This window comes from Penicillium cinerascens (assembly GCF_028974065.1).
Source record: "Penicillium cinerascens strain IBT 15544 chromosome Unknown contig_16_segment0_segment0, whole genome shotgun sequence".
Classification (NCBI taxonomy): Eukaryota; Fungi; Ascomycota; class Eurotiomycetes; order Eurotiales; family Aspergillaceae; genus Penicillium; species Penicillium cinerascens.
This window is the reverse complement of record NW_026695286.1, coordinates 3,794,011-3,806,735: the sequence shown is the minus strand read 5'-3', so window position 1 is coordinate 3,806,735 and position 12,725 is coordinate 3,794,011. Positions and strand designations below refer to the sequence as shown.

Sequence of the window (12,725 nt, the reverse complement as noted above, 5' to 3'; positions counted from 1 at the left end):
CATCTCATATTAGGGAACGAGCAAAAAGTGACCCTTTTTCCTATCCGGCGCGTGTTTTCATGACCCCCTCTGCAATGACTGTATCATAGGCTCGAGCGAGCCTCATGGTCTATCGTTTCGCCCTGCGTTTTTCTTGTCTTGTCTTTTAATTTCCTTGTTTCCGGATGGGCTGTGGTCATCCGTGATGCCAAGTGATGCCAATATCTTGTTCAACCCCATTGTTTTGATCCCAATTTGGGTGGGATTCAGTGAATAGGATCATTTTAGACCTTCAAAACTGTTTGATTCATATCTCAACCTGGTGTTCAATTTTCTATGTAGCGGAGATTATCAGATTATATCGTGTCGGAGTTAGGCGGACTTAGCCTGGCCCCCGTATAGTTCACTTATGTTCATAAATGGAGTCCACCCACTCAGTTCTGACTGATAACACCATTTGCCTTTCTTAATCCCGCAGTAGGCTCCAATTGGACAATTTCCCAGACAAGAACCCTGTTCATAGCCGGTACCAATCTTCCCGAAGCTTAAACATAACGCATATACTTCCCCTATAAAAAGCACACCCTGATTCAAATGACCGGAGTATATCGACCCAATCATACAATTGGATATAATTACAACCCATAGCCGTTTTGATCTCACCAAAATACCCTCCAGTCGCGCAGCCTGGCAAAACGAAGCCGGGACAAACCTCACTATCCGGCCAGCACCCTACCCAACTACCTGATACTGATCATTAGCAGTCAAGTTGGCATCTATACCTTCCCATGATAGGGAAAAGAGCCTAGAAATACCAATAACAGATCCGCTTAAAATCCGAAAGGTAAGATGAAAGATACGTGCGAGTCAAATGAGTGGTATTCAATAGTGTATAGCTGTATACATAACGATCTAAGTTACAACATCGCGGAATTGGGATATAAACAGACCAGCTGGGGCCAAAAAAGGGAAGGACAAAGAATAAAAAGGTGGATATCAGACAGGGGAAACCCAAGAAAAGCTCATAACAGTCTAGTGGTGTCCCGGAAACGCGCGGGCTTTCCAGAAACTCAACAGGAATATGACTCATGCAAATTATGCCGCAGCTACTTCGGCGCCAGCCCCGAACAGCTTTTCCCGCCATTCACCGCACACGGCCTCGAAACCACCGACAACATCTGCGCACTCCTTGCCTGCTTCGCGGTCCTTCAACCGGCGGTCCCAGTCGCCGATTTCGATCCAACGTGAGCCCTCCTCGCGACTTTCTTCCTCGCGTCGAAGATCGGCAACGAGTTCGCGGGCAGATCGGAGACGTCGTGATGCAGTGGAGGTCAGCTGGCGGGACTCGTAGAGAGTGTCGCTCAGACCGCGGAGAGAATGGGTGATGTCGGAGGTTTGGGAGATGAGAGCCTGCAAGGAGACAAGTGGATTGGTCGAAGGTTGGGAGGGTGTAGATGGCCTAGAGTCGCGGCGAGTCTGTTCCATGAATGGATATGGGAGATTTGGCAAGAGGCCTTCGTCAATCAGGGGCATAAGAGAGTCAACGGCGTCTTCGGAGAGGAGGGGGAATGGCGAGAAGAGGAGTGGGTGGATGAGAGACTGGAGGGTGCGGGTTTGGTGGGTGAGGTGCGATGTAATAGAGGAGTGGGCAGTAATGAGTCTGCAACCAGAAGTTAGATATCTGCCAAAAGACAACGCCTGTTTATTTCCAATTTACCGCATGGCACTGTTCTCGATCCCACTCTGTCCACCAAGATCCCGGAGTGCCTCGACAGTCCGCTGGATGACATGGTCATTTTCACTCCCGTTATTCTCAATGCCCCGCCGCGCGAGGCTTTCGATATCTGCCATCTGACTCTCCAAAGCGGGGGAGATATCCGAGGTCTCGTCGAGATCGGAGTCGTTTCCATAGTCTGAGCCATCATAGTGTGATTCTGCCCGCCGGTGTTGCCGCAGATGAGGAGCCCGTAGACGGTTTCTGGCAGGCGAGTCTACCCCAGGCGATCCGGAACGCATATCGTGGACAGATTGCATGTATGTATCCTCCCCGTCGCTGTGATCCATTTGTTGGGACCCTGTCCGGACATTCTCCTGTCCCGAGGCGTACCCGTATCCCTCTTCTTCCTGTTCCCAGGCATCCGCCAACTCATCGGCAAGGTTTCCCAGGCCACCCCCGCCTCCTGTATCAGCGGAGAAGTCTATAGACTCTCGCTGTGACCCGTTCATACCTTGTAGGTTCTGGCGGGGCATGATTGGCGATGGCGGAGCGGACAAACGGGGAGTTCGCGGTGAGCCGGGACTTAAAGGAGGGAACCCATTGACTCCTTGTGTTCCCGGTGAGATAGGTGAGTCGTCCATGATTGAGGGGTGGCGGTGAGCAAGTTTCAGGGGAGACGGAGGGAGGGGCGGCATCGGATAGAGAGGGGAGCACTCGGTCTCCGGATAAGAGTAGCTTGAGGTAAAGGATAAGACAGTAAATAGCAACTCAAGGTCCAAGAGGAGGTAACAAGACCCTCAGCACGCAGTGTTATTGGACTGCCAAAACGGTAATGATAGTGATAACGGCCAATTGCGGGATGCCCGAACGGGGAAGTCTCCTGAGTCTAATCCTGCATCGTCCGAGTAGGAAACAAGACAAAAGCAGCAAAAGAAATAAATATCATGAGAGAAAGGAAAAGGTGATCTTTGCGAAAGTCAAGTTGAACGACGACGGCACAACAAATGCAGTAGGCCGCCACCGCCCGGGCAGAATAATGTCCCACGATAGAACCCCACATTCCTCACTCTTCATGAATTGATCCTCATCCAATCTTTCGTTCGCCAAAATGAGTTCAATCACTCGCATGTCCCCGCTGGACCTGCTTAAGCTCAATGCGACCAACCTCGATCCGCTTACTGAGAACTACGACCTCGGCTTCTATCTCAACTACCTCACCAAGTGGCCGTCGCTCTTCAGCACGGTGAAGGACCGCGATGCCGGCGTGGTGGGCTACAGTAAGAATCTTGATTAGGTCAGATAAATTGAACACCGGGCTAACTATTATAGTCATGGGCAAGCTCGAAGAGCAGCATCCCTCCATGCGTCAGTCCGAGCACTACACCCCGTGGCACGGGCATATCACGGTGTTGACCGTTGCCCCCGCCTGGCGCCGACTTGGCTATGCCAGCCAGCTGACTGAGGAGCTGGAGCATGGGTCTGATATCAACGACGCGTGGTTTGTTGACCTGTATGTCCGATCTGGGAATAAGGTTGCCGTAGATATGTACAAGGGAATGGGGTAAGCTTCACTACACTTCATGGGATTGCGCTACATGCTAACATGAACGACAGATATTCAGTCTTCAGGCGAGTGGTTAATTACTACAGCGACGACCCAACGGGAATGTCAGATTCCGGTGAAGATGCATTCGACATGCGCAAACCGTGTAGCCGGGACACGAAGCTTGAACACATTCGAGATAAGGGCGAAGACTTCCTTGTGAGCCCTGAGGATGTTTCCTAGGTGTGATGAGGGACGGCATTCCACGTTTCTTACATCGGGGCGGAGTTTCTGGTTATTTTCTGCATAGCTTGCAAGGTGGAGTTCCGGACTGTTCGTGCATACTTGCAATCGGCAAGAGAATATTATGATTTTATTTCTAAGTGAACGGATTTCGGCTTGTATCTATAGATATTTCGATCCTTTATATACCGGTAATGATAAGCCTATCCAACCTATTTCACGACGCTCGCAAATGCATGATCCGAGGGATGCAAGGTACCCGGTTGTACATAATGGGCCGCCTTCTCGGACCGGTTGATAGGCCCACGATGACGGCGGTGTTTCGTGATTAAAGAAGCGTGGTAAGATTGTACGCTTGCCCGCATAATGCCCCGTCTATGAAGCAAAGTTTGGTGTAACAGTGGCCCCTGGAACTGGGCCTTTGACACTTGATGAGCGGCATGAGATGCCTGCATCTCACATATAACTCAATAGTCCGTGGACCACTCCAAATCACTCTCAAGTTCTAGACTTTAGGACGGGCCCCGAGCGAACGAATCGGAGGGTGCCCATGAGAACTGCAGATGTGACGAGGCAGCAGGCAGTGAACAACTGCACACCGAGATATTTGTTGGTGTCGCTCAGAATGGCACCACCAATGGGTGTACCGATCAGCAGGCCGATTGAAGTGATGGCAAAGACCATACCGAGACGGGTGCCCAAGTCGCGCACGTCGGGTGTCATGCTGGCCATGACAACTGGCGGCAGTGACACAAATCCACCTGAGAAGAAACCATAGAAAACGGACAAGGTGATAATACCCGGAACGGTGTGAACGCTGATCCACACAAAGGCCAGGACGGAGGTGATGGTCACGGCCGGGGTGAGCATGTTGAGCGGGCCGGTATGGTCGGCGAGGAAGTTGGGCAGGATGCGGCCAAAGGTCGAAGCGGCGTTGAGCATAGAAAGTAGGTAGAATCCTAGATTGCCGTCCACAATTCCGGTGTCAATTGCGTAGGACTGCACGTAGAAGAGGAAATTATAGAAGCCCAAGAAGCCGAAGAACATGGCTGCGCAGAAAATACAATAGCCGGGATCCTTGAAAGCAGAGAGCTGATAGAGCTTTCGTTTTTCCTTTGGCGGAAACCGAATCCGCATGATACTAAATGAGATACAGACAGTGCCGAAGCAGAGGAAGCCGATAGCTCGGGTGGCCCAGGGGAAGCCGACCTTCTTCTGCAATTGGTTGAACATGATGGGATAGACAACACCGCCAATGCTGCTACCGCTAGCGGCAAGGCCGTTGGCAAAACCTCTCTTGCGTCGGAAGTATTGCGGCAGGAGAGCAACCGAAGGCACGAAGAGGCAACCGGCTGCCAAACCAACACAGATTCCCTGTGCGAGGATCAGCTGCCAGTACTTCGTTGCGAGACTGGTCATCATCAACCCGAACGGTAGCATGCAACCTGCGAAGCCGATGAGGCTACGGAAATACCCCGCATCGAAGAGAGGGCCGGTGATGACACCGATGAGCATCAAAAGGAAAGACTGCAGGGAGCCGATCCAGGCGATTGAGGACGACGAAATATCAGACAGTAAGTTCTGCTCATAGTAGGTTTGATATGCACCCCACGTATTGATTACTCCCCTATGCGTTGATTATATTAGCGCATTCTTTGTTATAACTGCTAGCGTGAACAAGGAAGTACATACCATGAATTGAAAAAGAGAAAGAATGAGCCTAGGACCTGCAGCCAGGAAAAAAGACCAGTATCGAAGGTCGGCTCGTCCTCCTTGTCGGGGTCTGAGGCCGAGACGTTTGCCTTTTCTTCATCTTTGGCGATCGGAGCATCGGATATCGGCTCGGCAAGAACCTTTTGCTCTATTTCCAGATTAGTCGAACCCATCTTTCCAGCGGCGAGTTCGTGATAGACGGACATGGGAAGAACGCTCTGGCGAGAAAGGTTTCTCAAGAGCAGCGGTGCGAACAGTGACCCCAAGGTTGAGTCACGGTGTCCCAGATTAAAAAAATTCACCAGGATTGATTATAAACCAACCACGCACCGCAAGCGGGGCGCACTTCAGGGTTGGGGGGCGGAAGGACCCGAATAGAAGTGGTTTTTGGGTAGTCGTGGCCCACTGGCCTCCACTTGCCTGGACCATAGGGGACGATGGGCGGGATCCATCCTCGGGGTAAATTGTCTAGTATAGGGCGTGTCCAGTGATTTACGGAAAGCGTGCCGATTTACCCAGGCGAGAGGGGTTCGAGTACGACCTTGTGCATGCTGTGCCTGACATAGGCGAATGATAATCTGCGGGATCGCGGTATAAGACGGATAACTTGCAGAGAGCAAAGTGGAAAAGTGGGACTTGAAGGTTTCTCGGGGAGATAACAGCACGCCTCACGTGCGGATGGGTGCCCTGCTGCGGCAAATACAAGATCTAGATCTAGATCGGTTTAGAAGATATGTCTAGGTAATATTATTTTGACTTCTACCTTGTTTCTATAGTGTAGTTTTGGCTTGTGTACCTAGGTACACCTTGGTTGAACAGAGCTACTAGAAACCGTTATTATTTTTTTGTTCTTTCTAGTTCATGTACAGTATTGCCCAGTTCCAAGGACGGTGCCTTTTTTTTCTTTTTGAGCCACGGTTTCGAGACTCCCAAACTCCGAACGCTATGCTGAACCCACCCAAAAAAAATATCAGAGAATCCCCACGAGCGGCAGCATATGTGCCCACATTACAGCAACTCCTCGCAAGTCCAGTCCTCGTACCTATATACCGTGTCAGCCAATTGTTCACCCTCATAGCAATCCCAATACCACTTACCATCCATCGGGCAGATACCGGCGCACGATCAGAGGGATCTTCTTCTGGTTCAATTCCTTCATGGCAATCTGCAGGGGATCGGTTTCACCCTCGAGATCGACGAGTACGGGAGCGTTCATGCTGTATGGGATCAATGTCAGCCAGGGCAATCTCAGGCCGAACAAAGCCATTGAGTAATCGCAACGCACCTAATCTGCAGAGCTCGGGTACCAAGCACGCGCGCGCGCTCGTACTTGGTCAAGTATGGGGTAGTCGTGCGCTGGTCATTGGGAACCTTCTTCTCGCGCGATTGCTCCATCAATTTGCCCGAATATCCAGAGTTGGGATCGCCCGAGACAACGACGTTATCTCCGTTGATGGCCGGCTGGTAGGAATCATCGCCTTCGGCGCCATCGTGATCCTCGAAACCCTCCTGATCGAGGAAGTCCTCCGGCTCGTTTTCCTCGAAAACATCCTCATGAGGCTCATAGTCGTAGCTTCAGGGCAGATCCAGTTAGCATGCGCTTCAATCTCGAGGCGTGGTCGAAAGCTCCAACAGGGACACCAATCTGCAAGGATCGCGCCGCTCTAGCCTCCATGGGAAACTCTTACTTCTCGCCGCCAGCGTCGTCGCCGTAGTCAGACATGTTGGATTGCAAGGAACGGAGTCGAGGGGATCAAAGAGAGAGAAACCCTGAGCGCGGGACCGAAGTGAGGAATCGCGATGCAAAAAAGGCGGAAAATCTTCCACCACGCTAGTCCGTGTTCGGGCTCACCGCCCTTTCGCACCGGCAAAATAATTTTAGTTTTCGTCAGACGCAGCACCCCCATCTTCCTTTTTTGCTTCAATGTGAACTCCTCCTTGCTCGGGGGCATCCTTAAGCATGGCCTCAAAGCGTAAGGCCTCCCATGAATGGGTTTCGCAGGCCAAAAGGCTACACCAGGCCGCGATGGATAACGACGGTAAGCGGCAACATTGGAATCTCGATAGGGACTGAACGAGCTGCTAACGATCAACGCCAAAGACCGGATCTACGAGGAAGCCCATTCAGATGCTGAGTACTCGGCACCGGGGACACCCAGTGCAGCGGACGATGACATGCTTGATACACCGGCGACGCCATTCTCGACTTCCTCCTCCCGATACCCATCAGAACTCAAAACCCATCGCTGTCCATTCGAGGGCTGTGACAAGGCCTTCAATCGCCCTGCTCGACTTCAAGAGCACATTAGATCGCACAATAATGAGCGGCTATTTCAATGCACCTTCAAGGGCTGTGACAAGACCTTCTTGCGGGCTTCGCATCTCACTCACCATGTGAAGAGTGCCCACACAGGAGTTAGGGACTACGTCTGTGACCGCCCAGGTTGCGGTAAGAGCTTTGTGACAGGCTCGAGACTCCGTCGTCATATTGCGGCGCACGACGGAAGAGACAAGTACCGCTGTACGGAGTATCCGCCATGCGAAGAGACCTTCCGAAAGCATTCCACTCTCCAGAAACACATTACGACAGTGCATCTGAACAAGAAGCCGTTTCCGTGTGCTTTTGTCGACCCGGAAACTGGGAAGAAATGCCAAATGGCATTCGATACGGCGGGCCATCTTCGAGCTCACGAGAGCCGGGTCCATACGGAGAAGAGATTTAGCTGTGAGGAGTGCTCCCAACACCTGCAAGAGCAAGCATCCGGCATGGGTACTTTCGACCCTGACCACGACTATTCGGTCACATTTCCTACGTACACCATTCTTCAAGAGCACATTCGAACTGTTCATCCTCCAAAATGCCCCAACTGCCCCATCGTCTGCTCGACATCCCGAGAATTGCGTCGCCATCTTGAGGTAGCTCACGGAGACGTCAGCCTCGAGGAGAGGAAGGTCTTTCCCTGCACCATGGATGGTTGTGACCGCAGCTTTACCAAGAAAGGAAACCTGACGGTCCACATCCGTACCGTCCACCAGGGGGAGAAACGGTTTGGATGCGGCGAGACAGACCTATCCGCCTCCAAGAAAGTTGAAGGATGGGACGGCATTGGTTGCGGGAAGCGGTATGGCAGCAAGCTCGCACTAGAAGAGCACGTCCGCACCGCCCATCTGGGATACCAGAATGCCAAGGCCGAGCGGCGCCAGCGACTGGGCATCGATACTTCGTCCAGTGGTGGCCATATCTCTACACTGGCAGCCTTGACTGGCCAGGGCTACGCCGAGGAAACAGGCCGACACATCCCCTGCTTCTACGACTCGTGCGAGCACCGATTCCACCGCGATTATGATCTGTGGGTGCACATGACAGCCAAGCATGGGTGTTCCGAGGACGAAGTTCAGGGCCTGTTCATGCAGCGTGCCTTGCTGTCCGACAAGTCCGGCCCCGGTGGCAATGCACTTGGCATCTACGGTCTCGAGTTCGATCACTCCGAGCCTTCTTACTCACATGAGTGCACACCTGCCAACGGTGTATCGGACGAGAATCCTTTCTTCCCACAGCAAAACGACTTGTCCAGTTTTCCTGAGCACAATGGCCCGGACCCTGATTTCCTTATGCAGGATACCTTTTCTGCGGATGTTGAGCGCAATGTTGATTCTATGATACCCAACCATGATGAGATGGCGCTGATAGACCCTGTCCTTGCTTACCACTTAATGGAGAGATGAAGATGTAGTACGCACGGAATGATGGGAGTTCTTGAAAGCATTTATTCAGGCTCATGCATGTACTTTATTAGGAGTTTTAGGTGGCCTTACGAAAATCACGAACTTTGTTACTCATTTGATTTGCTATTCTTAAATTAATTTTCATTGTTTAGATCTCGAAATCACCCTCCTTCCATGCAGCATCAAAATAAGCAACGAGACGAATCGAAGCTTAAAGCGAAAAGAGCGGGCTCGAGAGGTAAGCAAGACTTTTAATGTGCATGTCTAAACATCCATCGCATCCAGATGGGCAGCCAGCTCCTCCTCCGAGAAGATCTCAGCAGGGGCGAAAGGCAATTGGATCTTCGTATGCGAAACAAACAGACGAGGCATCTTGAGCGCCAGGAGTTTTTGGCCCTTCCAAGTTACCCATTCCAGCAGCTGGGGAGGCGAATCACTCGAGATATCCTTAACACTGTGGTACAGTGTATCGAGGTCGACAAGAGCATCCTCCATCTTTCTATTTGCCTGAATTACGCCCTGAATGAACGTGGGCGAGAACTGCTTAGTGACACTGGAACTGACTGGGAAATGAAGAAGGACCGGGCTGACCAGGGCATCGCACATCAGCTGGAACTTGGTCAGCTGCTTGCAGATTTCCACCTGTGCCTTGTTGCCAAGGTCGACGCCGTGGACGCTGAACAGGCGTGTGATGTCGCAGAACAAGTGGACAGCGGAGAAGCCGCGGGCTAGAGCGAGCCATTGGGTGATTTGGACGAGCAGGGTGAGGATCCTTCCCTCGCGACGCAGGATGGGATGGATGGTATCTATGTTGTCGAATTCACAGCCCAGGTTAGAGGAAACCCGTACGGGAGGCAGGGTGTTCTTAATTGGCGGCTTGACTGCTTCCTTGTGAGGACCATACCAGGTGCCGAAGTGGCCGTACCGTCTGCGCAGTTCGGTTTCGCTGGGTGGGAATCGTGCCCATTCAGTGCTTGCTTTGCAAGCGTCCATGCGAAATTGGTGGAGACTGGAGTTTCGGAGACGTCTCTCGCGGTATGAAGGGGACTCGAGGCCTTTGGCGGCAGGAAGATTGATGGCCTCTGAAGGGTTTACGTTAGCATTGTTGAAGAGATAGGGAAACGAGTTACTTACTGTTCTCAGGGCCTTCATGCAGTGCCTTTATCAGGCGCTTCTTGAAGTCATTGATCACCAACTTGGCTGCATCGAACTGCTGGATCATGTCATCCGGCTGCTCCTCTCGGCTGGTTATCCAGATGATTTCCTCCTTCTCATCCCGAAGAGGAGTAACCATCAATCTGAGTATGTGCAGTTCTCTCGAGAAGTACACCTCGTCGGTGGTTTGGATATTCTGGACGATTCGGCCCTTGGGGAACAAGACAGCCTTGCCTCTGCGTTTGCCTCTACCTCTACCAATCTCCCTGCGGTCACGCCGTGGATTTATGGTTAAGGTACCATCTCGACGGGGGTCGAGAGAACCTGCAACACCCAACTCTCTCAGGGTGCTCTGGAACTTGTTGAATTCCAGAACCTGGTCAAACATGAGCAGCAGCAGATGTTCGTACGAGCCTGGTAGAGCCGTAGCTCTCAGTGTAGGTATCCAATTTGCGATTACCTGGGGAAAGGTAGTGAGGTCGAAGCCGATGATGTATTCCTCGACGATGTCGTTCAGGTATTCGAGACTGGCTTTCTTCATATTCTCGAGGCTTCTGTCCCGATAAACAGCTCCTGGGATGGGAACCGGGGGAGTAGGATCACTTTCAGTCCAGAAGCAATCCTTCTCATTTTCATCAACGGTGGAGACAGTCTGCGCACGATCGTCCTCGGGCACATCGTCTTCAGGCACATTGTCCGTGTCAGTGTCAGCACTGTCAGAGTCAGGAAGTGACCATGGCATCTTTGGCGGGCTGAAGCCCTCCTTCATTGCCTCGGTGACTTGGCGTTTCACGTTTTCTTTCTGGTGAGTGTCCACCAATCCCGTATGATGCTCCATTTCACCGACGAGATGCAAACGTGACGTTGCTAGGTGCGTGATAGATGTGAAGGACACGCCCGAGGACGAGACTTAAGAAGGGGAAGATTGCGATGTAAAATGAAGACGGGGTGATTGGAACTGCCTGGGAGCAAATGTGCAGTTCACTCTCATGTGTACCCGAGGGACACATAAAGAGTGACTGATAAGTGCAGGTTGAGGTCGTACCAAGAACTGGACAAGATACGGAGGACTGTAGAGAATCGGAGGGATGAGACGGTAAACGAAGAAAAAGACGAAACGCTACACGTCCACGGTTTACCCAACGCAGACAGTCTCAACTTGGTCGAGCGCATTACGACTAAGCGACAACAACGATGCGATGTATGAGTCGCCGGTGAGCATACTGCATGGAATTCATTTTTTGAACCATGAATACCAATTCCATATGAAGAGTATCCCGACTTGTGTTCACTTATCAGAATAGTCAGCGACGGCATAAAGGTCCGTTAAAGCTGCCCCGGCATCATTCAAACATCGAGCAACATGAGAAAGTTTTTATATAGCAGTGAGACTAATATATTTTTGAAAAACTTTTGAGCGTGAATGGCTGGACGCCAGGCTTTATTTGTGAAGGCTCTCTGAGGCATCGGTTTCGTGCCCTATACCCTAGAGAAGCTCCTGGCGGGGGTCGTATATTGAGATCTCTTTAGAAAACGGTATGGTTGAGATATATTGGTATTGTCCCAGGGTGTTACGATGGGTTTTCGTCAGGCTGTTGAGTGCAGCACTGCAGACATAGAATAGGAGATTAATGACGGTGATAACTGTAGAAGACCTGGATGCTTAGAGATCAAAGCACTATTAACTTTGCGTCAACTGGTAGATCTCCCGTGATGGTTCATTTACGGTAACTTCCCGAGGTCAGTGTTGCTAGTATGGTTGACCCACTTCTGAGTCTGCTAAGGAGTCGCACACCGCAGGCTAAGATAATTCAAGCGTATGAGTGACAGATAATACAATCCACGTTGCCCAGGTGCCAGGCGATTAGTAACAGGACTGGAAGAAGAATACATCGCTCTATACTCCATACTCCATACTCCTTGCAGTGATAGTCTATTCTACATGCATCAGCCTTACAAGCAGGCATCAGCTTTCCCCAGATCGACAGGGGCGTCCCCTTTGTCAAATGACTGCAGAGTTCTCCCTGAACGGACACGGATATATTATTTGCTAATTGAATACTATATTTGCTTAAGCATGTGGGGTACTAAGGTTGTAGACCATAGCCCGTTAGCGTTGATTAGTGTCTCTAGTTTGTGGCTCATTCGCCATGAGGTCACATGGCACGGAGGTATTCCAAGTGATCACTAGGATAGGGGCAAACCCACCCCTTCTAACCCCTTTCCCAGAAGACCACGGGGTCACGCTACCATGCTGCCATTTTGCCGTGAGACACGCGGAGGCACCATGTGTCCAGTGTCCGAGCCCTAACCGGAAAGGATGACACGCCATGACCCACCGGTTGGCACCCAAGGCCACGGTGTCTCAGTCGCGAGGAATCAACAAAGGCAATTATTCTCAGGCGCCTAACTGAAATCGGTCTGACGGGCCGCCAAGGGGTTAATTATAGGTGCAACATACAGATATGGCCCTGAGCCTGGCCCTGATCCTAAACATGAACCTCCTACTCCGTGTACAGGAAAGGTCCCGGGTACAAGACCTAGCCACAGCTGCACCGGGGATCTCTGGGGCAGAGGCGGTGATCAATCCGATCTCAGGTGCTCGAGGCCAATCACCAGGAGACAGGGGACCACAATGAAGCAAATGCC

The 12,725-nt window shown here is 51.5% G+C and overlaps 6 protein-coding genes across 6 annotated transcripts; 2 read left to right on the top strand and 4 right to left on the bottom strand.

The window, feature by feature from the left end:
• Nucleotides 1-1,074: 1,074 nt before the first annotated feature.
• On the bottom strand, nucleotides 1,075-2,391 carry N7498_001435 (uncharacterized protein; the record flags this gene model as incomplete). Its single annotated transcript, XM_058448498.1, has 2 exons — nucleotides 1,075-1,639; nucleotides 1,697-2,391. The coding sequence occupies 2 exons, from the start codon at nucleotides 2,389-2,391 to the stop codon at nucleotides 1,075-1,077; spliced, it is 1,260 nt and encodes a 419-aa protein (XP_058313909.1).
• A 413-nt stretch (nucleotides 2,392-2,804) lies between these two features.
• N7498_001434 (peptide alpha-N-acetyltransferase complex B subunit NAT3) lies at nucleotides 2,805-3,482 on the top strand (the record flags this gene model as incomplete). Its single annotated transcript, XM_058448497.1, has 3 exons — nucleotides 2,805-2,973; nucleotides 3,026-3,257; nucleotides 3,311-3,482. 3 exons carry the CDS (start codon nucleotides 2,805-2,807, stop codon nucleotides 3,480-3,482), a joined length of 573 nt encoding a protein of 190 aa, XP_058313908.1.
• Nucleotides 3,483-3,980: 498 nt separating this feature from the next.
• Nucleotides 3,981-5,401, bottom strand: N7498_001433 (MCT family MFS transporter; the record flags this gene model as incomplete). Its single annotated transcript, XM_058448496.1, has 2 exons — nucleotides 3,981-5,109; nucleotides 5,175-5,401. 2 exons carry the CDS (start codon nucleotides 5,399-5,401, stop codon nucleotides 3,981-3,983), a joined length of 1,356 nt encoding a protein of 451 aa, XP_058313907.1.
• Nucleotides 5,402-6,203: 802 nt separating this feature from the next.
• N7498_001432 (DNA-directed RNA polymerase core subunit RPO26) lies at nucleotides 6,204-6,918 on the bottom strand (the record flags this gene model as incomplete). Its single annotated transcript, XM_058448495.1, has 4 exons — nucleotides 6,204-6,237; nucleotides 6,293-6,412; nucleotides 6,481-6,768; nucleotides 6,884-6,918. 4 exons carry the CDS (start codon nucleotides 6,916-6,918, stop codon nucleotides 6,204-6,206), a joined length of 477 nt encoding a protein of 158 aa, XP_058313906.1.
• Nucleotides 6,919-7,155: 237 nt separating this feature from the next.
• N7498_001431 (C2H2-type zinc finger protein) lies at nucleotides 7,156-8,921 on the top strand (the record flags this gene model as incomplete). The annotated part of the gene is made up of 2 exons (XM_058448494.1): nucleotides 7,156-7,234; nucleotides 7,297-8,921. The coding sequence occupies 2 exons, from the start codon at nucleotides 7,156-7,158 to the stop codon at nucleotides 8,919-8,921; spliced, it is 1,704 nt and encodes a 567-aa protein (XP_058313905.1).
• A 264-nt stretch (nucleotides 8,922-9,185) lies between these two features.
• N7498_001430 (uncharacterized protein) lies at nucleotides 9,186-10,914 on the bottom strand (the record flags this gene model as incomplete). The annotated part of the gene is made up of 2 exons (XM_058448493.1): nucleotides 9,186-10,003; nucleotides 10,056-10,914. 2 exons carry the CDS (start codon nucleotides 10,912-10,914, stop codon nucleotides 9,186-9,188), a joined length of 1,677 nt encoding a protein of 558 aa, XP_058313904.1.
• Between the last annotated feature and the right edge of the window lie 1,811 nt (nucleotides 10,915-12,725).